Source organism: Trematomus bernacchii, unplaced genomic scaffold (genome assembly GCF_902827165.1).
Source record: "Trematomus bernacchii unplaced genomic scaffold, fTreBer1.1, whole genome shotgun sequence".
In the NCBI taxonomy this organism is placed as follows: domain Eukaryota; kingdom Metazoa; phylum Chordata; class Actinopteri; order Perciformes; family Nototheniidae; genus Trematomus; species Trematomus bernacchii.
Genome location: NW_022988097.1, coordinates 6161155 through 6188534, shown reverse-complemented (window position 1 = coordinate 6188534; position 27380 = coordinate 6161155). Strand labels below are relative to the sequence as shown.

Below are 27380 nucleotides of genomic sequence, written 5' to 3'. Positions count from 1 at the left end.
AAACAGCTAAATACACCACAATTTCCATCAGAAGTCACTACAAAAATGCAGTTTGGATATGATCACACATTATTGGGATTGCTAAAAATGCTACTAACTAATAATCATTACTGGGACAAGAGTAGTGTGTATGTGGTACCACAATAACAGATTAATAATCAGCTTCAGTCTGTCCTTCCACTGAACCAGGCGTTCTGCTCATTTGGTGTAGAGGCCAAATATGGAACTACAGGCCTTGCAATGCTGAAAAAAGCCTAGAAACATACACACTCACAAAATCCCTACCAATTCAAATGTAGATCTGAATATTTATTACACGAGAACAAATGTTAAAGAATTAATCTAGCATCACACACAATTTACCTACTATTTCCTCCAAATTTTTTTTAATGTGGGCAAGGAAAGAGTCAACGAAAAAGACAACACCATGGATTATAGAAACATATAGTAGGATGCATTGCATGAGCACCTTCATATTGTACTACAGTGTAGTACAATAGGGCACCCATACACCCATACAGCCAACAAGGGAGTTGCCTAATAAAACAGCCAGACATCTTGCCAGCTACTGAATCAATAATTACATCATTTTCATTATTATAATACTCGAATATCTGTGTAGCCCAGAGTCTTACAGTGCAGTATCATCCTGCAATACTGGATAAAAGGACAAGTGGGTCAGTATTTTTGTTTATTTAAAACTTCATTGTACCTAACATATATCTTTGAAGGTCAGCTAACAAACACTTTCACCATCAGGCGTTAGTTACACCTTAATCCAAATGGCAGTATATATAAATAATGTGTTTAGATTTAACTTCCCTTAAGAGGAAAATACCCTCAGGCCTATTTCACAACATATCTCAAAGTTCCCTTGATCCCAGGCTACTTCCCCACACAAACATACATAGGCCCACAACTTTTAACATAAGTAAAACTGTTAAGGCAGGATACATTCTCTAAAAGTACAAACATCAAATCAACAATTAATCAAAATTGTAGGCTGCCAACACAAAGCTAAAAAATAATGTAATCAACATGTCGGGGGGCCTGGCCCCTCATCATCAGCCCTCACTCTGTGTGACTGTCTCTTTAAGAAAATGCACTTGCAGCCATTTTCTGCTCTTTGTGTGGGGTGGATTAGCAGCGCTGGGTAGGTACGGGGCGAAACTAGAGCATCAATCGGCACAGAAGACGAGCAAAAAAAATATCAGCAAACATTAGATCGCCGTCGCACACCGCGACACCGTCCGCCCGTCTCTGGATCTCGCCGGACGGACATGCAATTTACAGGTATGTGTGTAAAATGTAGCGATGGATGGAGCCGCTGCAGCGCTGAACGGGGGCTGGTGATGTGCGCTGGGTAGTGATGATGGCTGGAGACTGGAGGGCTGTTTTTTCTCCCTTCTTCTTCCTTATTGCACCGTGCATCAATCCCGTTCATTATATATCCCGGGCACAAATAAGATAATATGTTTGATCGTGGAGAAATCGCCCTCCGTGAGCCGGAATGAGCGTCCCGGTTTTTCGCGGATTATTCTGAATGGGATCCCCGTTAGCTTGCATTGGCATCGTAGCTCACACTGAGATGGGTGGGGTGAGGAGAGAGGGTTCCTGTGTAGCAAGTGCAGTGATGAAAGATGGATCACGGTAAAGCTAGACGATTTTCTGACCTGATAACAGCGTTTTCGTCGTACAGAGGAAGGAGATGTCCGCTATGATAAGGAGGGGAGTGAATTTGATGCTTCAGACGGCTCGATTTCGCCCCGCCGCTTTTCACTCTATTTCATCATTTTCTGCATTTTGTTCCTCTCCTCGATCGCCCCCCTGACCCACCCGGCTAGTAGGGCACACCATGTTAATGAATTACAGCCGTTTTCACAGCCATCATGGCAGGCAGGCCTGTTACTGATGCACAAATGACAGTCGGGTTTCACCTACTTCCGTTTCACACAAATGTCTAAGCACAGCTCTTTTGATCTAATGCCAAAACTCTCCACCATCGATCCTGTGATTATTATCTAACCATCCACCCAGTAACCTGGAGTAGGAACATGGTGGTGATACTGTTGCAGACTCACCGAGTTGTAAATCTGTATGCCAGCCCCTCACCAGCAAAGCAGTGATGTAATGACAGGCTGTTGATGCTCTGTGCTGCTGATCTGATCCATAGTAAATGAAAAATCATTATGCTATTGGGATAAATGCAGGTCAATATACTTTAAAATCATAGTAATATTCCACAATCTGTATAACATATGATGCCCTCATTCCTTAGAACCATGGTTTGGATTTTTAATGTAAGGGAAACATAATTTCCCCAAAGAACAGGACAGGCATGCAGTATGTAAGAAACTGTAGAAGTCTAGATTACTGATTTGATATGACACTTAATCTTGAGGTTCATTTCCTCAGTCATATTGCTGTAATGTCTGGCTGTTAAAGATACATGGATTCATTGATTATCAGAAGGTAATCATGAATCATAAATCAAGCATATTTGCAAAAGATTCCAGGTTCCCAAATGCATTTCATTTTTATTTTTGTATTTCTCTGATACCATTGTAAATAAAACGTCTTTGAATTTTAGACTGTCAGTTCGACACAACAAGCGTCATCAAAGCTCTGAGACATCATGACAGACATTTTGTGACAGTTTATAAAGATATTCAAAGACGTAATTGACAGTTAGCCATAACCCTACGAAGATAGCCATAACCCTACGAAGATAACCATTACCTATATCGAAAGAAATATCCCCATAGTATGGCTTATGGGATCAGTTGTGTTGTTATGTATAGTAATCTTAAATATGCTATCAAAATATGATACATACAGCACTGGAAGAAAATAAGAGACCACTCAACATTTCTCTTAAATCCCAATCTCTACATGTATGGCAGCCATTCCATTCCAGTGTCTGTTGAATTCCAACACAGAGAACTGTTGTCAGTAGTTTATAGAATGCAATTAAAACATGTTCATTTTACACAAACACATACCTATAAATAGTAGAACCAGAGAAACTGATAATCTTGCAGTGGTCTCTTAATTATTTTCAGAGCTACTGTATATATATTTATATATTTATTATTACAAGTATTATTATAGCTATCACCTGAAAACATGATCATGAGCAGTCATGGTACTTTTTCTGTTTTAAAGGTCCCATGTCATGGCCATTTCTACTGATCATATTTCCATTGTTGAGGTCTACTAGAATAGATTTAAATTGTGCAATTTTCCAAAATCACATTGGTTTCTCATACATCATCTCTGGATAGTATGTGTATTCACTCTCTGTCCTAAACGGCTTGTTGGAGCTCCTGCCCCCCCCCCTCCCTGTGAGCCCAGTGTGCTCTGATTGGTCGGGACGTTGCGAGGCTCGCTACTGCGAGGAGCGGACAGGTTTCCGGGTCGGCGATACAGAGAGAACAAGCAAAACTCATCCTGAGCACACACAAACACTCACAACCGAAGTAAAAACAATAAGTGTGGCTTGATATTGAGTAAGAAAAAGGTTTATAACGCTGTGAGAATGGGTCTGCGGAGAGTATTTCTCCGCGATCCCAACTCGTCTATTACCAGCGTTCAGGGAGCTCTATGCAAGTCAATGGGGACTCCCTGTTAGTTAGCCAAGGGATCCTGGTGTGTGAGGTGCTCCACGGATTGGTCCATTTGGGCCAATCCCGTCATTTGTTGTTGATTTGCGTATTCACACGTCACAGAACCCAGGAAGAAAACAATGGAAAATGAGAAATCTCCAACGAGGTGTTTTGGGGCAGCATAGACAGGTATTTTCTGTGTTAGAGTTGTACTCGCTACAGGGTGTACTTTGAGGGTTTTTGACTCTGCAGACCGTTTACAGGCATACAAACCTTCATAACACACAAGGGGACGGGTAATAACCAGAAAAGCATGACATGGGCCCTTTAATTTGAGTATATTTATGGCGCATTTCCACTACACAGCCTCGCTCGGCCTCGCTCGGTATGGCTAGGCCTCGTTAGGACTGGCTCACTTTATGGCGCATTTCCATTACAGTTTAGGAACTGGGGCAGTAACTATAGTAACGCAGTGTAAGCGGAGCCGTGACGTCATCTTCAATGAGAACCCCAGAAAAACAACACAGCCGTTAGCTGTTAGCACTCAAGCTCACAGCTCCTCATATCTGTTCAGAAACTAGACAAAAGTTAAACAAGTACAAACCACAGACTGTCTGTGTCATGGCGAATACAGTCGCTGGTTTATTTATGCCTGTATAGGCCGTTGTTGTGAGTGTGGACGGTCGGAGCATACACTGCGTTAGCTTAGCCGATCTCCATTTAGAAAACACGCATTTTAAAAGGTTTTTCGCCTGCCGTCTGTCTGCAGACTTGTCAAAGCATTAATTCATGGTTTTTACTAACCGGTATCAGTATGTTGTTACTTCGGCATCATTTTGAAACGTGTATTACAATTAAATCACGGTCAAATATGTTCATCTTGTTGTAGTTGTAGCCCCCTTGCCAGTGATTGTCTCTCTAGTTTAGCATACTCAGCCCGACTCAGCCCGACTCAGCCTGGTTGTTGGCCCGGAAAGAACCTCGATTTTATGGGGCCAGAAAACTGTGAAATAGTACCCGCTAGCCGGTACTACGCTAAGTGGAAACGCAACCAAAAAAGGGCCCTGCACGGCTCGGCACGCTTAAAGCGAGCTCCGCGCTGTAGTGGAAATGTGCCATTAGACACAGAGATAAAGGTCTGTAGACACAAATTACCAACCAACCAAGGAGCCAAGGAAAAGAGAAGTAGAGGTACACCATGCAGCCAACTATGTTGAACAGAAACCATTTTAATGTCACAAATCATCAGTTTTGTTCTTACATACAGTAAAGTCTGCACACTATCGTAAGCAGGATACTACAAATCTATAAAGAAACGTTGACCCAAAATAATATTCTGTGTTCTCATAGGCTGGGGTTGTCAGTTTAGGTCTTTGTTTACCATCCTCTCTTCCTGTCAAGATTGGTCATGTGTACCAGACCTATGTCCCCCCCCCCCCCACACACACATTGTATACTCATGTGATGGTTATTATTGTTGGTCTAAAAGGAGAGCGTGACATCATGGGGATCATGAGTTGACAGCAGTTTTGCCGTCGCTGAAATGACAATCCGCCTGTGAAATACCTCGGCCATACCAGTGTCCGGGACATGATGACTGCACAGATGCTGCTGGAACACACATGTGACCGGTGTATGTGTGTGTTTGTCCTGGAATGTGTTGTAAATGATCATGTGTGTGCTTGTATCTCAATTGCTCAAGATTGCTTCCACGCTGATCAGATCTCATCTTGTTGTGAGGGTGAAAATATATCTTACAAAGCTTGCCTTGGGGGGGAGATCCCATTGAATGGTGTGACCCTGTAGTTGACACACTTTCTCTCACTGTCTGTCTTTCTCTGAGGCTAAATGTATTACACACATGCCTTGCAGCACATACAAGTCATGCTTGACTTCTACAAATGCTGCTTTTTGCTATTTTGGTACTTTTCCTACTCTGCCTCATTTCCATTATTCTTTTTTTGTCGTAGTATTTTGAGCACTTCCTTGAATCCCTTGGATTATTGTTGTCACGGGGAGATCTGATCCAAGCTTGTCATGTTTGTAGCTTTAGTAATAATGCCAGATTGACCGGAGGGAATTCTGCTACGCATATTATGGATGTTCAAGTAAAACTACTGTACGAGATTATGTTGTTGTAGTGGGGGAAACAGGCCTATTGCTACGTTACTAATGGCGCATTTCCACTACAACGCGGAGCGCGGTTTAAGCGTGCCATGCCGTGCCCGGCCCGTTTTTGGTTGCGTTTCCACTAGGCGTAGTTCCGGCTAGCGGGTACTTTTTCACAGTTTTTTGGCTCTCCAAAATCAAGGTTCTTTCCGGGCCAACAACCGGGCTGAGTATGCTAAACTAGTGAGAGAATCGCTGGCAACTACAACAAAATGAACATATTTGACCGTGATTTAATTGTAATACACGTTTCAAAATGATGCCGAAGTAACAACATACTGATACCGGTTAGTAAAAACCATGAATTAATGCTTTGACAAGTCTGCAGACAAGACGGCAGGCGAAAAACCTTTTAAAATGCGTGTTTTCTGAATGGAGATCGGCTAAGCTAACGTTGTATATGCTCCGACCGTCCACACTCACAACAATGGCCTATACAGACATAAATAAACCAGCAACTGTATTCGCCATGACACAGACAGTCTGTGGTTTGTACTTGTTTAACTTTTGTCTAGTTTCTGAACAGATATAGCTGTGAGCTCTGAGGGCTAACAGCTCGTTAGCTGATGTTGGTTTTGTGTTTCGTATTGAAGATGACGTCACAGCTCCGCCTACACTGCGTTACTATAGTTACTACCCCAGTTCCTAAACTGTAATGGAAACGCAGCATAAAGTGAGCCTGGCCTACCAAGCCCTAACTATACCGTATTAAGCCGTGCGAGGCCCTGCAGTGGAAATGCGCCATAAGTGTCCAGAAGGGAATGAGGGGGCCCTTCCTTTGCTTTTGTAAAGATGCACACACACACACACACACACACACACACACACACACACACACACACACACACACACACACACACACACACACACACACACACACACACACACACACACCACACACACACACACACCAACTGATGAACAGAGTAGGGTACAGGGTGGGAAAGTTTACTCAGCCAACGGGCTTCAGTCTCCGTCTGTATTCCCAGGCACAGATGGGAGTTTAGTAGCACTGAGCATGTTTGTCTGCCTGACAGAACCCCTTGTAGCAAGCTGCATGTTTCGTTTTCTATAAGCTGAGCAGTTAAAAATAACTGAGTATTCATAGAATAAAAAGAAAAAATAACCTGTGAGAACAGGTTGTGAAGACACATCAGTAACAAGCATACCAGAAATCTGCAATCTAAATCTGCATGTATTCTTATTTATTTGTCATATACTTGTTGAAAAATTGAACACACCCTTATTGTGACTTAGCAGAAATAAAATGTTTCTGCCAATGTCTACAACTCCCAACATGTCAGTGTCTTCGGATGTTAGCCATGAAAATGCAGTATTTATATATGTATTAAAATAAATTATAGAATTTGACAATATAACTATACAACAACATTGATACTCAGAGATACTTACTCTGGATTGACTTAGTTTTGACTTAGTGTTTCTCACTGAGTTATTGATGACTCAGCCATCTCTCTGAATTGTGGTGGTTTACTTCATGTAAATATCACCTTGTATGTTTGTATAAATGTATGTGATAGTTGAGTCATTCTACAGGAAACTCCACCCAATTCCTCTATATGCTTTTTGTCATCATACAGTGTTAGTGTGCAGATACAATGTGTCTCGCTTTATGATAGGCGTTTGTCTAGATGTTTTGTAAGTAACAAACATCCATGATAGCTACAAGAAGACTTCATTGTCATGTGGTCAGTATGTGTAAGATATAAATTGGTTATTTGTTCCTCTGTCTGTTGTTGAAATCCAGGACAAAAAAAGCAGTTTGGCTATGTACAAGATCCCCAAACTTTATCCGTGTTGAATATGAAATGACTGTCTACGTTAGCAATTTCATATCTTAATGCTGCACTTTGCCTACCTATGGCACGGAGAAGGAGACCGTGACGTTTAGTTTTATCTGCCTCTTTTCTCTGTGCTGTTTGGCCCTCTCAGCTCTAGCTGTGCTCTCTCTGGCTGTGAATATTAAGCTGATTATCGGCCCTGTCAGCCTTGTCTGCCAGGTCAGACGTAAAACACACACTTCTGAGAGGCACATGATATAACGGAGGGCGCACACACACTGATTTGACACACTGCTTTGGCTGGGTTGGTGATTTGTAAGGAAGAAGAGGGCACTACAATGACTGTAATGTTTTAATGATGGATCAGATGGAGAACAATCATTATAGTAGCTGTTACATTTCAAGCCACATGTATTGTATGCACGTACTTTCTGTTTCCATATATATTCCCCCACATTCATTTTAGTTAATACAATTTGAAAATACAAGCTCTTCTAAATAATATATGAAAACGATATAATAATCTTCACAGGAAAGCTCCTTTTGTGTTTGTCAAATGTCCTTCAGTGCAACAACATTCTACACCTCTCTATAATCAATGAGATTTCCAGGTCTTGGCATTTCAAGAATTGTACGCTTCAAGTATGCCTCTAGTCTAGTCAAATGAAAAGGTGAAACGGAAACAGTGACGTGTCTCTGCCCTTTTACTTCCGCAGAGTAGAAAGTCTGATAATGACATACAGTATAGTGAAATGGGAGAGGATACAGGTGCATTGTGAACACAGATAGACTGCACCGCATAGCCAAGACGGAGTTTCACATGAGGAAGTGGAATACGTAAAGATAACTTTTTGCTGAACTTGTTTATGAGTGATAAGCACTAGCATCTGACGACAAGCAAACATTGACATTTTGATATTTCACATTACTGACGCATTTCATATATTGATTTTGCAACTTCTCCTCTGAAGCTGGATGTTTCAACCAGTTATCAAATAACATTTAAAAACAAAATAGAAATCTATTTCATCTGTTTATTCTATACTGTCGGCTATCTATTTCATTTTTCTTTCATTAATATTGGCTAATACAACCATTTTTCTATAACCTATAGCTAACTAATCAGACACCTATTTGTTCCACTTATCCTTAATGTTTAGCTAATTATTTAGTTGACTATTTTAAACTTAAAACTTTTCTCCATTAGGCCTACTTTTTGCTAAAGATTTTAATAGATGATCCATTTATTTCAGCTAACAATTAAGCTAACTATTTCAACAATTTATCCATTTATTTTATCTAAAGATTTAGCTTAATATTTGAACAGGTTATCTGTACTTTCATCTAATGTAGCTAACTATTTCAACAATTTATCCATTACTTTTAGCAATAGATTTAGATTAATATTTAAACGGGTTATCGGTACTTTTAGCTAACAATGTAGCTAACTATTTCAACCATGTACCCATTACGTTAAGCTTACTATTTCAACTATGTATCCATTACTTTTAGGTCACAATTTAGCTAACTATTTTAACAGATTATCTATTACTTTAAGTCATCTATTTCAACTGTTCATCCATACTTTAGCTTAATCATTCTTTGTATGCATCCTTGGCATACATAGGTTTCAGCTGTTCTGACTCAATATATGGATATATTCATTCATCCAAACATATTCTCTTTTATTAAATCTATAACAAAGTCTTTCCATGTACCACCCAGCAACTTCAGAATGAGCCCTATTGTACAAGTATCCCTGGTTTTATATTCAGTCTTATTTTTGCACGTTTTCGCTTCATGTAATGGAGCTTTTTATACAACTTTATCTCATATTCTCGCTCTTTCTTTTTCTTTATTTCTCTCAGACTGGGGTGTTGTGTGAGTGACGCCTTGTTGTTACCATGACGACCCACGTGACCCTGGAGGATGCCCTGTCCAATGTGGACCTGCTGGAGGAGCTGCCCCTCCCGGACCAGCAGCCATGCATTGAACCCCCCCCCTCCTCTATTATGTACCAGGTACACACTCCCACACGCTTTCACCTCCACCCACTATCACACAAAGTTGTTCAGCCATTTTCAATATACCCCTCTCACGCTTTTCTCTCTCCTTCTGCAGGCAAATTTTGACACCAACTTTGAAGACAGGAATGCATTTGTGACTGGCATCGCCCGTTATATAGAGCAAGCTACGGTCCACTCCAGCATGGTGAGAAAATTGCACCAGTTTAAGTAATTAAACATGCCATGTCTTGTTCTTTTATATCAGATTGGTTGAATCAATTTTTGTTGTCTATCTTGAATAGTTGGTGTTCCCCTTTCAGTAAACACAAAGACAACTGGGAAGCAGCCTCAGTCCCTTAAAGAGAGCCTTGTTTGTTTGTGAATTGATTATCATTTGGCTCTTTTGTAAGGATTTGGCTAGGCCTGTGGCCGGACACACACACACACACACACACACACACACACACACACACACACACACACACACACACACACACACACACACACACACACACACACACACACACACACACACACACACACACACACACACACACACACACACACACACACACACACACACACACACACACACACACACACACACACACACACACACACACAATGAGGCAGGCAATGAACCACTAAACCTCTATCCCCTGATGGTGAATGAGCAGAGAGTGTGATTTGACTGGCAAAGAGGGGAAGTAGCGCTTTACTTAACCTTATTTAATCAGGAATTCCCACTGAGGTTGAAGCCTATCTATTTGAGGACACTCCTCTCTTTAGCCATAGCCTGATTGAGAAATCGGTCTCACACTACTTCTGAATGGAAGCAAATGTTCCCTTGCTTAAATATTTATCATGCCCCATTCATCCTGGAATATGTGCCTGGTCTGAGACGTAGGAAAAATGTTGGCTGTCAAGTGCCTATGCAACATTTCCATTTTTACCAGACAAAGGAGTTAGACACATATCACGACTCCGCACTTACATAGATATTTATCTTTACCCGTATTGTCTGTTCCATCAAACATTGGTAATTACTGAACACATACATCATTTTTTTTTATAAAGGAATGAAGGTGCATATATATGTTGTTTGGTTCAAATGAGGCCATCTCGTAAAAATGTATAGTAACTTTATTTTATCCATTTGTGCAGAATGAAATGCTGGAGGAAGGACATGAGTACGCTGTGATGCTTTACACTTGGAGAAGCTGCTCCAGAGCCATTCCACAGGTAACGCACACACACATATATATATACACACACACACATATACACCCACATATTCACTACACACGCTTTTAACAAGATACCTTATCCTTTGCTTGTATTGCATCCATGTCAAATGTTCCCTTTCCTTCGCGCTCAGAGCTTGCTCAGCTGACTGAGACTGAAACATTTCTATGACATGAATTATAGTGTTCAACACTTTGATTTTCAACTTGGTTTTGTCAACCTGTAAGTTCCTGATAACGTGTCCCCTCGAACACAGACAAAGTATTTTTGAAATGTGTAGCTTCAGTATGGTAGAGGTTGCTTAACACGAAATGTGTTACCAAACCTGATGTCATTCAGCCACTGAGTACTTCATCCTCAAAATGACCATTGGTATATGTAACCCTATTTCACCTTGTTTTTTTCCCTTTCTTTTTCAAATTTCGTGTAAACATAATTGTTTTTGCTTGAGGAAGGTCTTGTTGTTGATATACAGTTTATATCAAATTGATATACAAAGGCTCATTTTGTAGATGTAGATTAAGTATTTCTCTGAATTATGTTCAAGATCCTTCTTCTTTACTGTGATGACCTAATCAGAAACAGTGGAGAAAATGAACACATTTTATTATTATTGCACATAATAGGATTTCCCAAATGTAACCATGGCACATAATAAAAACATATATATATGGAACAATTAAACCTTGGATGAGGGGAAAAAATAAAATAAGAGCATGAATTGTGCATGAACTAAACACACTGTCCTGCTGCAAAATCATGTTGTAAAATGACGCCCTCTTGTGTTTTGCTAGGTGAAATGCAACGAGCAGCCCAACAGAGTGGAGATCTATGAGAAAACAGTGGAGGTGCTAGAACCTGAAGTGACCAAGCTCATGAAGTTCATGTACTTCCAGGTGAGACTAGGCTACATCATGTTGTATTTTATACCTTATGATTTAAATGAACCAGATAAGGTTAAGAGTCATAGTCGGCTCAAATGATGATGCAAATGATCCTTTGCATATTGAATTTGCATGTCAGGTGTGTTTTTGTAGATAGTGTTCTTGTGGTTTATTCTAATGATTCCCTATATCCTGATTCCTTTGTCTTACAGCGGAAAGCCATAGAACGTTTCTGTAGCGAAGTGAAGCGTCTGTGTCACGCCGAGAGAAGGAAGGACTTTGTGTCTGAGGCCTACCTGCTCACTCTGGGAAAATTCATCAACATGTTTGCAGTGCTGGACGAACTGAAGAACATGAAGTGTAGCGTTAAGAACGATCACTCTGCCTACAAAAGGTAATGAACCAAAAATACAAAAGACTGCTAATTTAGAATACTTCATTACAGTCATTTTGTTGTTCAACATCACCTCCTCTCCCGCCTCCAGGGCAGCTCAATTCTTGAGGAAGATGGCCGACCCTCAGTCCATCCAGGAGTCCCAAAACCTCTCCATGTTTTTAGCCAACCACAACAGGATCACTCAGGTTGGTGTGCAGACTCTTTAGGGTATGGTACAAATATGGATTATGGCTGATTACTTTTTGAAATAACTAGAGTTTTTGTTCACTTAACTGTAGTTTCAAGGCTGCTTCCTTTTTTTAGCTCAAAACACTTTGTGCCTTCAGTAATACAGAGTTATAGCAACATTCTAACATAATACTCCAGGAAAGCCTTGCTCCACAAGCACATGAGATGAGATAAATGACTCATCACATTTTTACTCTCCGAAGGATAATATGAGGAATATTATGAAGCTCTTTAGATCAACAGGTGACCTGCTGAACAAGTGGTTTTACACTTTCACATTTGCTCTTTTATTGTCAGATAATGATGGGAAATACAAAAGAAGAACATTTGTTTTAGATGATTGTTTTGTGACTGTAACCTGGTAGTTCATTTCAAATGTAAACACAATTATAATCATTTAAAACATATTTTTGGTTTAATAAAAAGAATGCATGGTCCATTTAATAAAACAATCTGTTTTTTTCAGTGCCCATTTCAAAAATAAAAACGTATCATAATCAAACAAACATTTTTCTGTAATTGTATCAAAGGTGCTTTTCTTTAGTTTCATTGTAAATGCAGTATTATTTATCTTCGTACAGAATGATCCCTTTCTGTTATATATGTGTAAATGAATTGATGTGACCCATTTTCCACCTCTGTTCTGTGTGTAGTGCCTGCATCAACAGTTGGAGGTGATTCCTGGCTACGAGGAGCTTCTGGCAGACATTGTCAACATCTGTGTAGACTATTATGAGAACAAGATGTATTTGACACCCAGTGAGAAACACATGCTGCTAAAGGTACGTGCATCTTTTCTTTCTGCCAACATATAACAGTCAAAGTGTGATCTTCTGCCGGCTACATGTCCTTCAGCTGACGTAAAACAAACCACCTCTGTGTGTGTGTGTGTGTCAGGTGATGGGCTTTGGTCTGTACCTGATGGATGGGAACGTGAGTAATATCTATAAACTCGACGCCAAAAAGAGGATCAACCTGAGCAAGATTGACAAGTTCTTCAAAGTAAGGCTTTTTGCTTTTCCCGCATCTCTTTCATCCAGAGTTGAATTTGTGTGCATGAGATGAATGAGACATTTGTTTCCTCTGTTTTTCAGCTTCAAGTGGTGCCTCTTTTTGGAGACATGCAGATAGAGCTCTCCCGCTACATCGAGACGAGTGCCCATTATGAAGAGAACAAATCCAAGTAAGAGGATGTGTCCAGTGTACAGAAATGCTTGGATATAACATTCCCTTTAATTGTCAAAAAGATTGTGAACTGAACTTTTAGTCAGCTGTGCATCTGCCTTTAATTGTACTCCTTACTTCCTTACTTAACAATTTAGACATGCACTACTACTATTACACACTAAAGAAAAAAGCCCAAATATAATTAGTTGGAAACGGCGTTAACCCTAATTTATTTCCACTATTTGATTAATGGCAAGCCCCTTGTACCGGCATCACGTGGGTCCATGTGTGATTTGGTCAGAATGTAGACATTTATGGTAGACAAAACCAGCCATTCTTGACCACCACGCCATCTGCTCCCGCCCACCACTAACCCTCCACCCTCTCCATTTTGTGCCCAGGTGGACGTGCACCCAGAGCAGCGTCTCCCCGCAGTACAACCTGTGCGAGCAGATGGTGCAGATCAGGGAGGACCACATCCGCTTCATCTCGGAGCTGGCGCGCTACAGCAACAGCGAGGTGGTGACGGGCTCGGGCCTGGACAGCCAGAAGTCCGACGAGGAGTACAGAGAGCTGTTCGACCTCGCTCTGAGGGGTCTGCAGCTGCTGTCCAAGTGGAGCACGCACGTCATGGAAGTTGTGAGTGAAAAACTGAGTTTGTGTGGGACAGGCTTTAGCATTATGCGAGGGATTCGGTATGAAAAGTTTGTGGTTTTGCCATTGATCGTAGTATCTCTGATCTTAATACGGGGCGCGTGTGGTGCAGTGGGTTGTGAGTGTGGTGCAGTGGACTAGTGCGTTGGTGTTCGGATCAGGGGGGCACAGGTTCAAACCCCTCAGCATGTCGTTGTGTCCCTGGACAAGACACTTCACCCCAAATTGCTCCTGTGGGGATTGCCCACAGTATTGAGTATGTGAGTCGCTTTGGATAAAAGCGTCTAACATGTAATGTAATGTAATCTATTTATAACTCTCCTTGTCTCCTCCAGTACTCGTGGAAGCTGGTCCATCCCACAGATAAATTCTGTAACAAGGACTGTCCTGGCACGGCGGAGGAGTACGAACGAGCCACGCGATACAATTACACCAGTGAGGAGAAATTTGCCCTGGTGGAGGTCATTGCCATGATCAAAGGGCTACAGGTAAAACACTGGCAACCCTTAGTGGCTCCTTTGTTATGCTCCAAACAGCAAATGGTCATCTTTTAAATGTTAAGCAGGTATTTAAATGGAAATGCAGAAACTGTTAAACTGGCTCGGTTTGATCTTAGACTTTTCAATGAGGGAAATGGAGTAAATGTAATATAGACAGTACAGTACATGTAAGCATCTTCAGTGATTTGTAAACCATATATATTTTACTTAGCAACACCAAAAGTATTTAAACAATTCTAACTGTGACTTGAGATTGATTAACTGATTTAAAGTATTGCTTTAAAACATGTCTGGAAGTCATCTTTAGTGAACTAATCCTTTGACCGCTCATTTCATTTTCTGAATACATGTATTTCCCTTTATGTTAGTATGTCAATATATATTGTTCCTTGTGTACCAACTTGATGGTCAGTAGCCCAAATGAAAGGGAGGATGATAATGGTGTTGTTATGATCTGCCTAGGTTTTGATGGGCCGAATGGAGTCAGTGTTTAACCAGGCCATCAGGAACACCATCTACGCAGCGCTGCAGGACTTTGCCCAGATGACCCTCAGAGAGCCTCTGCGCCAGGCTGTACGCAAGAAGAAGAACGTCCTCATCAGGTACGCTGACTATCTGATCGCTTTAAATGTACCCTCATGGCTTTTGTGGGACTCCTAAAGACCCAAAGCACTTCTATAACACTGATTTCTTTGTCTATAGTGTTCTTCAGGCCATTCGAAAGACTGTCTGTGACTGGGATGGGGCGAGGGAACCTCCAAATGACCCCTGCCTGAGGGGGGAGAAGGACCCCAAAGGTGGATTTGACATCAAAGTGCCCCGCAGGGCTGTAGGACCCTCTAGCACACAGGTATGACATCATGACAAGAGATCAGGGTGCTCGGGGGAAATGTAGCCAAAACAGCATGATGTTGATTCTGAATGTAAACAAAATATTTCACTGAAGATAGTCACTTATGTGCAATGGCTCAAACAGGGGTGATGAAACACATTTGTTCTAATGTTCACATATCTTCTAACTTACTGAGTCACTTAATGTGTTACTGCACATATTAATATGATTTTGCAAAAAATATGTTTTTTAGTATTTAGTTTCTCTTTTGAGTAAGGCTTTTATTCTGAAGGTCAAAAATAGATGTTTCCCTTTTGATATCCTCCTAAAAAAGTGCACATTTTTATTTTGAATTAACCCCATGCTACATCAAAGTATGACCAGAAAATAACGAACGTTTTCCTATGTTTATCTTTTCTTCCCTCTTCAGCTGTACATGGTGCGCACCATGCTGGAGTCATTGATAGCAGATAAGAGTGGCTCCAAGAAGACTCTCCGCAGCAGCCTGGATGGACCTATAGTGACCGCCATAGAAGACTTCCACAAACACTCCTTCTTCTTCACACACCTGCTCAACTTCAGCGGTGAGTGGAGACAAAAAATGACAAAGACTTTGTAAAACATATAGCAAGAAATCCCACAATTCCCATGTGTTTAAAATGAGTTATGTTCGAAAAATCTCACTCGTCACCGGCTTGAGTTTCAATAATCAGGAACATGTATTTATTATCCTTGCAAGAATGGAAGTAGTCATCACATACAGAGCATATGGGACAACTAGTTCCCAGAACAGTGTCCTTCACATGCTTATATACAAGAGAGGGTGTTACACAGTAAAAAAAAATTGATATACCGGTTCAAAGCAGTATACAATGTTTTGTTCAGATTAGCTAAGGCCCACGTAAGAAATGATCATGCTTGTCATATGCCATATTACTCATCATGTTAATCGTTGTCACATAGCTATCATATGCCTAAAACTGATGCTCTTCTAGGTAATCATACATCCTGCCATATACACTGTTACACTTGGGCCTTCGTTATCATTTGCACCTCTGTCCTTGAAAGAGTACATTCAGTATTTTCCCAACAAGTTGTAATACCTCTAGATCTTAATAATTGTCTCTCCCTGGTGCAGAGGCCCTGCAGCAGTGCTGCGACCTGTCCCAGCTGTGGTTCAGAGAGTTCTTCCTGGAGCTGACCATGGGTCGCAGGATCCAGTTCCCCATTGAGATGTCCATGCCCTGGATCCTCACCGACCACATCCTGGAGACCAAGGAGCCCTCCATGATGGAGTAAGACTAACACTTCCAGCCCAAAACTCACGTTATGTTTTTAACTCACGTAAATGGACATTATTATAACCACCCTTCTTTCTCTTCCAGATATGTGCTGTATCCTCTAGACTTGTATAACGACAGCGGCTACTACGCTCTCACTAAGTTCAAGAAGCAGTTCCTTTATGATGAAATCGAGGCTGAGGTAAGCCACAAGATGAATACATTTCGAATAAAATGCATTGATCTTTTCCTCTGTGACCTCATTGTGTTTTCTTTGCTCTTAGGTAAACCTCTGCTTCGACCAGTTTGTCTACAAGTTAGCTGATCAGATATTTGCCTACTACAAAGCAATGGCTGGAAGGTAGGAGAAGTGACTTCCTCTGTATATGATTTTAGTTTTTTTTTGTTTTCTCTGTATTTTCTAAATCACATTTGTTTCCACAGCGTCCTCTTAGATAAGCGCTTCAGAGCAGAGTGTAAAAACTATGGCGTGATCATCCCGTACCCTCCCTCAAACCGCTACGAGACGCTGCTCAAACAGAGACACGTACAGGTATGGGAGACATGAAAACTGTCCTCTACACCTTCTTGGTTGTGTGTTTTACTGTTATTCTTAACCATCCATCCTGTGTCTTGCAGCTGTTAGGCCGCTCCATTGACCTGAACCGTCTGATCACCCAGAGGATCTCGGCAGCGATGTACAAGTCCCTGGACCACGCCATCAGCCGCTTTGAGAGCGAGGACCTCACTTCCATCGTGGTAAGATCACAACAGGGATATCACTGGGGGGGATTATTAGCAGGACTATAGTGTTGAAATACATTTTAAACAAGATATGCACGTGCACATGAGCACACCGTTTTTGGGCTACTCTGACCACCTGTGCCGGGGGTTTAAATTCCAAGCATGTTATTATTTTCTTTTCTTTATTCAACTTTTTCAATATTAAACACGTTATACATCCGACAAACAAACCAAATTAGTAGAAGCTGGAGGGCAGAAAGCATAGCTTATACAGAGGTAGCCCTCCCGGTATCCCCTTTATCCATTTGCAGGATAAAGAAAGAAAGATAAATCAGTTTAATTTGCACACAATTAAACAAAATTCTATATATACATACACATACATATGTACACGTATACATACACCCATTTCCAGGCTGAAACGAAAATAATAAAGTAAAAAATATTATTCCTACAAGTCCATGTTTAGATAACAAGACAGTTTCATTTCTCATCCTATTTTTATATAAACTATGATAATTAAGATAATTATGATAACAGTTATTATTATTATTATTATTGTTGTTGTTGTTGTTGTTGTTGTTGTTGTTGTTGTTGTTATTATTATATCCATATAATCCTTTCTTTTTTTTTAGTTAAACTTTTTTTTTTTTGCATAATGAATGCAACAGTACGTCATTTGTAAGGGTAGCTGCAGTACAGACTGAACGTTAAAAGTAAGTGGTATGACGGGTAAATACAAGGATAGAGGAAGAATAGTTCCTCTTCTCCAACTTCTGCTTTTTAGCATGCTACTCACTTACAGGCCCTACCTGGAGTTGAATACCGTGCGGTGTATTCCCAAATATCAATAGTTCTCTAAAGAACTCTGCATTCTAAAAAAAGATGTTGACCAGGATATAAGCATTGTCTGCATCTACAAAGAGATTGTTTTGTTACAGAATACACAAGTGTGTATAAAGTTAAAATAAGTTATCTTATTGATTTATCTTTTGTCTTTTCTTTATTTGGTATTAAGGTCATTTGAAAGTATCGGAAAGTAATAAAGGGACTCTACTTTGAATATTGCGATTAGGTTACTGACCACATTGTTAACAGGTTATACATTTATAATTTACATACCCTCCCATCTCAACTTTCCATTCTCTTACTCCCCGTATCTCTCCCCTACAGGAGCTGGAGTGGCTCCTGGAGATCAACAGACTAACCCACCGGCTCCTCTGCAAGCACCTGACTCTGGACAGCTTCGACGCCATGTTCCGCGAGGCCAACCACAACGTCTCCGCGCCCTACGGACGAATCACGCTCCACGTTTTCTGGGAGCTCAACTTCGACTTCCTCCCCAACTACTGCTACAACGGATCCACAAACCGGTAAGTTCAGTTGCAGAGATTTTTTCTTTGGTAGATTCTTTTCAATCTTTTGGTTATTAACGTTGCTTCCTCTCATCAGCTTTGTACGTACAGCCATTCCCTTCACCCAGGAGCCTCAAAGAGACAAGCCAGCCAACGTGCAGCCTTACTACCTGTATGGGTCCAAGGTATGGGGCCACTGATGTTTTGAAATTGGACAGACTTTCCTTAAGACCAGTCTTCCTTCTGTTCCACATTAACACATCTTCTCGTCTCTCGTTTCTTCCTCTCTTCTCAGCCTCTGAACATTGCCTACTCCCACATATACAGCTCTTACAGAAACTTTGTCGGCCCGCCCCACTTCAAGACCATCTGCCGTCTCCTTGGTTACCAAGGCATCGCTGTAGTGATGGAGGAGCTGCTCAAGATTGTCAAGAGCCTGGTATTTATCTCCATTTTCCACCGCACATGGTTCCTTCCTCAGTGTGCTTGATTCTAGCTGTGTTTTTGCCTTCCTTGTAGCCTATCTGTACCTTAACTATCTATATTGTTATGTCACTTTGCAGTTACAGGGCACCATCCTGCAGTATGTAAAAACACTGATCGAAGTCATGCCCAAGATCTGCCGCCTGCCGCGCCATGAGTACGGCTCCCCAGGTGAGTTCATAGGCCCTACTGTTCAGGCAAATACATATATGTAGGGACATATATGTATTTGCAACATAGACTCCCATGTATTTGGTGGACATATTGAAAAAGATATGAAAATTGGTTCAGTTAATTTAATTTGTGGCAACGTTCCGTACACTTCACCACTATCCCATTCCCAATGTAATACTAGCTCTTTCCTCCTCCTTGCTAAGCACTCTAGTGTTTAGTGCTACTTCTTTGAGAGCAGTCAGGGCTTGGAAACATTACTGGAAAAAGCTATCACTTGAAGCAGCAGTTAGGTATTTACAGCTCACAGCCAGCAGAAGAAAATGCTGACGACATGTAAACCGCTGCATCAACAATAATCTAACAGCCAGCAGTTAGGAGGAGTGTTAACAAGCCAATGTGGGAAAATAGCAATTCTGCTGCAATGTAATCAAGTTTGGGATAGGTGGTGTCATGTATGATGAAAAAAACAAACACATAAAAGATTTGTAAGTGATTTGTTTGTCAAAGTGCAATACAGAACCACAATAAAGGCCAGAAATGCTTTCAAATGTAGTAAATAGTGTCCTATTTAGCCATCGTGCTTCCCTTAAAAAAACAGTCTGTTGTCCTTAGAGGTCAGAAATGTTTGTTTAAAAAAGATATTTAACAATATATGTGGAATCTTATGACCAATTCAAACCTGAAACTTCTAAATATTCATTATTAATTTCTGGACATCTCAAGAGAAACACTGGAAACAGGAGTTTATGATTTTGGGAGTTGAAAAGAAACTGACTAAAAATTCTGTATGTTAAATTATATGGGAATTTTTTTTTAAGCCTAGATTGAAAGTGTGATATAATATAATGCATGATTTTATGCTGTAATGGCAATTAATCAAACATTTGTTTTGAATGTGTTTCAAAGGACATGCTTTCTTGTTCATAGGTCTGAGTGTTGGTATTTGCCTACACAGTTCATTGAGTACCTATTATAGGAGCTCAGGATGAACATCAGATCAAATCAAATGTGTTTTGAACTACTTACCTGTTGCTGCCTGTGTGTACAGATTAGAGGCCACTCAGATGGCATATACCTATTATGAGGAGGGCATAGTAATCTCCAGATTACTGATGTACTGTACCTGGATTACTGCGTGTCATCTAAATGTCAGCAGTTAATGATCCTCCATCTGCTGTGATGCTTAAAATGTGGGTCAATGATCAATGAGGTATTAGCAGCTGCCTACTGCTTGACTGCAAGAAATAAAAGGGTGATAGATTTAGCTTTAGCAAAAATGTGGGTTTTTTTGTGTGGTATCATGGCTTTCATTTTTCATTTCTGCCATTTCAGGTATCTTGGAGTTCTTCCACCATCAGCTCAAGGATATCATTGAGTATGCTGAGCTGAAGACAGATGTCTTCCAGAGCCTAAGGGAGGTGGGAAACGCCATCCTCTTCTGCCTTCTCATCGAGCAAGCTCTGGTACGACATTTCCTTTAGTTTTTCCCTTTAAACTATTACATTACTGTATGACGCTATTGACTCTAGCTTCCACTTTTTTCTTTGTTGTTTTGAAATGATGATTATAACTTGTGTTGCAGTATTTGTTGTCTGCTTATTTCACTGCTTTCCTAACCTCTACACTGTTCAAATCCCTCAGTGTAGCTTTCTGCACTGCCATGTTTTTGTGTGGGCGAATAACCTGGGTGCCCAAAACTGTCAGTCGCCCAGTCCAGGTGGCCCCAAAGTTTGTTTGATCTTTGATGTGTTTTTTAATCTCTGAATTGCAACTTTATTTTTCATTACACGCTGGCTACTCCCTCAGGTGGTAAGGATTTAGGCTTTCTCTTTGGTTCCAAAATAACCCAGACACTGAATGACTTTCTCCCTCTTTTTATCTCTTGTTGGTGTTGGCTGCTGTGTTTCTATATATTCTTTTTTTCTCCACTATGTTAGTTTTGCACACATGGTTTCACCCCCAGTCAGCCATGGAAGCAAAGGGACTAAGACAGTTTTACTCTTTGATTTTATTTGAAATTAAGTGAAATTTCCCTTTTCACACAAAAACCTGAAAAAGGTATCTGAATTTGAAGCAGGAAATTTGCTCAAAAGAGTAATAAATATATATAAAAAAAAACATATTTGGCTGCTATATAATATAATTCTAATGTCCTTTTCTTCCATGGATGAGGTGCTGGTATATTTCTGGTTGGTTGTTGGTACAGTTTTGTGCTTAACTCTTCTTCTTTGATACTCTATTGGCTCTCTTGCTGGTGCATGTCTACATACATCTACGCAACTGTCACTCTACTAACCATTTCTGTCAGGCAGCACTGATCTGTGTGTGTACAGTGTTTGTCTGTTAGTTTGGACTACTTGTAAGTGTGTGTGTGTTGCTTTTTCTACCATTTGCATGGCTCTTTTCTCATTCAGCGCCATCTAGGCTACCTGTCTGCATGTAGTTTGACTCACAGCATGTTGTCTTGACTAACAATCACCACGAAAAACACCTAGATGATTAATCTACCTAACATAGCACAAATAGCTTGAATGTTACTAACACACTGACATTTTACCCAGAAGGGTTAGTGTTTATTAAAGCTGGGGTAGGCAGTTCGTTTTCACAAGTCAATGAGCAATAATTTAGCATTTTGTACCTTTTTATAGTATAAATAATCAAGTGGTCTAAGGGAAAACTAAACTTCTGCACCACTTCCTGGTTCTGTTTTCAGGCTTTAAACAATCTAGCCCGTGCCAGGAGACTGACGGATAATTTTAGAGATAACTAGACATGCATGTCCTAATGTAGATGTTGAAAACCTCATTCAAGACAGAATATCCTACAGGAAAATATTGGTTCCAGCATTGGCAACATCTTCTTACACTGGAAAGCAACCAGACTTCAGAAACATATAGACAATATAGGCAAAGCGTTTCAGAGAAAAAGGTTTATAGTAAATTCTCCTGCTATCCGAAGCAAAAGGCCCAAGGCTCCAGTCTGCAATGGTAAGATAAGAAGGTATCTTACCAAAAGTATCTTACTAAAGGTATCTTGACAAAGGTTTGAAAAATAGCAACATTTTCTAAACATCTCTGAAACGCTTTGCCAAATTTGTAGCTAGCGATGCCTTAATTCAAAGTATGCTATCTAAAAGGGTTTTTACAGTACTTCAAATTTGCAAACAAATTATAGAATATTGCCCAATGTCCCCAAACATAAACTGCCAACCTCAACTTTAAGATGTATGGTAAATTGACGTTATGCTGCTTAACCAGATTAGATTTTGTATTTAGAGTGTGACACATTTATAATTCTGTCAGTAATTTGCCTGTCATTATAGCTTCATGATAAACACCCATTCATTCAGCCATTTTATCTTCTTCTCTGCATAAGCTAAAAATAGTGTCATACATCAGAATTCTCCTACAGCATGGAGCTCATGGCAGATTTCTTTATGCATCTAAAATATGCTTTATAAGCTATCCTGCTAACATTTTAGGTCTAAATGAATGCATTAAGCTAGGAGTGTTGGGGGATGGGTTCTTTACAAATCTATTTCATCCTTGTGGCTACCTGCATGGTAAAGCAAAGTGGGTGATGTTCTTTGATTTGAAATTACCCTTTTTGGTGTGTTTTTCTTAAACCTTAGTCCCAGGAAGAAGTGTGTGACCTGCTCCATGCCGCCCCCTTCCAGAACATTCTGCCCAGAGTCTACATCAAAGGTATACTAAAGGGTTAAATGCAAGGCAGATGGTGGAAAAAAAGTCCAGTTCGAACCCATTGATTTGTTTTTTTGTACAATATGTATATCTTCATACATTTTGTTTCCTGTGTTGTACAGAGGGAGAGCGTCTGGAGGTGAGGATGAAAAGGCTGGAAGCGAAGTACGCCCCTCTCCACCTTGTGCCTCTAATTGAGAGGTTGGGAACCCCACAGGTTAATATCGAGTCATTTTTTATAAGCAAACTTAAAGATGTATTTATTTCTCCTTCTTTTCATATCCAACACTTGATGATACAACTTTCCTTTGACATTTTTTATTAAGAAAGTATCATGGTTGTTCTTTTTACCAGCAAATTGCCATTGCCCGTGAGGGGGACCTGCTGACCAAAGAGCGTCTGTGCTGCGGCCTCTCCATGTTCGAGGTCATCCTGACGCGCATCCGCAGCTTCCTGCAGGACGGGGTGTGGCGCGGGCCCCCCCCCACCAACGGTGTGATGCATGTCGACGAGTGTATGGAGTTCCACCGCCTGTGGAGCGCCATGCAGTTCGTCTACTGCATCCCAGTGGGCACACACGAGTTCACCGCGGAGTAAGTGGCCCCTGATCAGTGTTCAGTGTAGCAGTGCCTCTCAAAGGTGTTACTTAAAACTCTTTTGGTTTGTCGATACTGTATACAAATGGGTTATATTTTACTTTGACTTCATTCCTTTGTCTTTTTTTATTTTGATTTAATGCGGAATTAGTTTACTGAGTGAAAAGATATAAACAAAATATTGCAGAATTCTTTACTTAAAGCTTAGAAAAGAGTTGGCATTTTTAGACAAAGACAAATGTATTAAAGTTAAAGGTAAAGTGATTTTTTTGGGGATAATTTAATGCTCTTCCTGCTCATACTCATGAAAGAAATGATAATACAAAGAAATAGGCCATCTTTGCTTCTTGCACACTCTTCGTTCACCATCAGCAGCTGATAGAAACACTATAGCCTACTCTTGAATCAGAAGAGGGGAGATAATGACACACAGTTATGCAGACCTGATACATCTTCTGCAATTTGTTGACACAAAATCTGTACTAAACTGCAATTCGTGTTGCTAATACTTCTTCAGCTTGTCCAAAACGAGTTCCTCACTTTAATGCAGACATAATTAATGAGTTATATTTTCCTTGGCTTTCAGGCAGTGCTTCGGGGACGGGCTGAACTGGGCCGGCTGTGCCATCATCGTGCTGTTGGGACAGCAGCGTCGCTTTGATCTCTTTGACTTCTGCTACCACCTGCTCAAAGTCCAAAGACAGGACGGCAAGGATGAGATCATCAAAAATGTGGTGGGTATACCTCAGCGTTACTTCTGATGTTATTCACTTTGTGCATCAGGAAGAAAAAAAAATCACACAAGACATGATGGATTTTTATGTTCTTCATTTGTTTGGAGGAAACAGAGTTGTTAGAGCGACACATAGCAGTTTTTTTTGGGAGGATTTCGCCTTTTTAAAAATCAATAACAAACCCTTTAACAATCTTTTTCTAAGCCATGTTTCTCTCTTTTTATTACTCATGCCCCCCTTCTCTACAGCTAAACACATATCGTTTAATTTATGTAACACCTCTTGCTTTCCAACTTTTCCTTCATTTTCTCCCTTAGCGTTTCATAAACACATCTCTAGATATGTTGGATTTATTCCTTTTTATTTTTCTTCACAGCCCCTGAAGAAGATGGCGGACCGCATTAGGAAGTACCAGATCCTTAACAATGAGATCTTCGCCATCCTCAACAAGTACATGAAGGCGGTGGAGACGGACAGTTCCACTGTGGAGCACGTTCGCTGTTTCCAGCCTCCTATACACCAATCCTTGGCTACCACCTGTTGAAATACACCCTTCACACATAGTGAACACACACATACTTAAAACAAACATAGCTGTGATACTAATTTCTGCCTCCTCCTGGTCTCCTAGGGGTATAGAATACAATCAAACAGTTCCTCTATCCAAAATGTGGCTGTCTATGAATCCTTGAAGCACTCAGAAGTGGACCAGGCCAGAGGCAGAAGTGTATACTCACACCTTTTATCTTTTTTCTTATTTTACTATCTGTGTGGCTCTCACTCAGACTCATGCATGCCTTGTCTCACTCCTTCCGCTGCACACATGTGGATTGGACACAAATGCCAAAAGAGAATCTCTATCTTAAAATCTGAAGCCACTTGTTTGAAGTCCGAGCTGTTGGGACTCCTAAACGCCTTTTCAGAATTGGCAATCAGGAGCAAATAAAATCGAACAAGGTTTAAGAAAAAAAAAGACTAAATAATGCAACAGAAGAGCTAATTTTTCTAAGTTATATAAAGATATTTTAACATGGTGCACTTAAGTGCTACTAAATTTACTAACCGTTCTAGCACCACTTAATAACCTGTGCGACCATAGTGTCTCCTCTATTATGGCCCAAACTTGTTTATTGTGATCAAACTCATTTGTATAATAATCTGATCTACCCTGTTTCATGGTGCACAGTGTCTATCATGATGCATTTACCTGCTTGCTTTCAAAGGTACATCGCATTCTTGATTTGCTTTTATTTATCACTCCCGCCTTCCCACCATCTGTTTTTTCTTGCTTCCTCCCGACACATTTTTATTCGGAACCAATTCCACTGTAAATTTCACTGTTGAACTAAGTGAAGTGTTGAGTGTTGTAATTGTTCTTGTTTTTAATTATTAATATTTTTAATTTACTCATCCTCGGTATACTTGCCTCTCTGCAAGAAAATCTCATCGACGTTTATTTTTTGTCTGTTGAAAAGATTTTTTATATTCTGTACATCAATACAGTGATATTATTTACAATTTTTGAAAAGACACATCTTCATCTGGGCAAATGCGTTTGCTTTTTCAAGAGTAAAAAAAAAAAATTCAAGGAAGAAGATTAGAAAATACCTCCAGGTTGTATAAAGACAGTTCTAGATTAACCTGTTCTGAGTGTGAATGGATGATGTTTATCTAGCAGACCTATGACATACTCTGCACATAAAGGAAAATCTTAACAAAAATGTCAGCTATCATTAAAGGGCAGTTTCCTAATATAGTCAGTATTTACTATTGTTGGCTTTAGATTTAGCAGTGTTATCAGAATATGCAAAATGTGTCCTTATTTTTTTTTCATATGAAGGAAAACAAATGAATTATTAAGAAGAAACTATCCCTAAGCTGCCCTGTGATCTTTTTCTGCTCCGTTTTGAATGAACAAACTTTCTTTTGTAACTCCGGTGTCTTTTTATCATATTTATTCAACTCGACGTATTGTTCATTTAAAGGTTAATCTAGTAAAAATGAAGGTACCAATGTATCATCTCAAAACCTTAGCATGGCAAGTGTAATTTATTGTCATCAATGGCTTCATTTGTGACATGAGGCTTTGTTTATGATATTGTTGTACAAGTGACCATGTTTTGAAGTACAAAAAAGTGGAGAAAAGAATATAAAATGTACAACAAGGGTCCTGCGACGGATTGAAGTTATGTTGTATTTCCATGAAATAAAAATGTTTAACTGAAAAAATGAATGGTTCTACCTTTTTAAGTGACTCTTAAACTCAGCATTCAAGTCAGCTGACATGTTGACAATTTAATACAAATGGTGTTTTTCTTTTAACCCTTAATGCACGAGTGACTGGACCCTACACTCTTCCATAAGTGGGTCTAAAAGGACCCGTATTAGAATAATATGTGTTTTTATGCAATTTTTGTCATTTTGGTTAAGAAAAATCTCTTGTATAATATTTAGTATTATAGATTATTATTAGTATTATTGAGGAATAGCTGGAATATGAAATGATACATTTTTTTAATTACAAAGATACTTCAAGAAAACCACCTTACCGGGTCCAAAAAGACCCACTTATGGAAGCTTGGGGTAGTAATATAAAACTACAATTTCTTAAAATGTACATTTAAAATTAGAATGGCATGATATCCAAAACATGTTTTTTGAGGAATAGCTAGAAGGGACTGGCTTCAGTAGAAGCTGCTGGGACTCCCAGCAGCGTCTACTGAAGCCTTCCGAGTAAATCGCCAGAACGCCGACACCTCCTCATCTCCACCGCTCCCATGTTTTATTTTGCAAAATAACGGGCCTCATTAAAAAAAAACGCACT

General features: G+C 40.1%; 1 protein-coding gene across 1 annotated transcript; it reads left to right on the top strand.

Moving 5' to 3' along the window:
* Positions 1 to 58: 58 nt before the first annotated feature.
* On the top strand, positions 59 to 26785 carry cyfip2 (cytoplasmic FMR1 interacting protein 2). Its single transcript, XM_034121160.1, has 30 exons — positions 59 to 1293; positions 9445 to 9597; positions 9698 to 9787; positions 10747 to 10824; positions 11622 to 11723; positions 11924 to 12105; positions 12197 to 12293; positions 12990 to 13118; positions 13234 to 13338; positions 13431 to 13519; positions 13905 to 14142; positions 14493 to 14645; positions 15120 to 15259; positions 15360 to 15507; positions 15920 to 16073; positions 16628 to 16784; positions 16875 to 16971; positions 17054 to 17130; positions 17214 to 17322; positions 17409 to 17528; positions 18687 to 18886; positions 18966 to 19053; positions 19164 to 19307; positions 19432 to 19522; positions 20858 to 20988; positions 23157 to 23229; positions 23349 to 23443; positions 23581 to 23819; positions 24409 to 24556; positions 24933 to 26785. The coding sequence occupies exons 2-30, from the start codon at positions 9481 to 9483 to the stop codon at positions 25098 to 25100; spliced, it is 3759 nt and encodes a 1252-aa protein (XP_033977051.1). The 5' UTR covers positions 59 to 1293; positions 9445 to 9480; the 3' UTR covers positions 25101 to 26785.
* Positions 26786 to 27380: the final 595 nt, after the last annotated feature.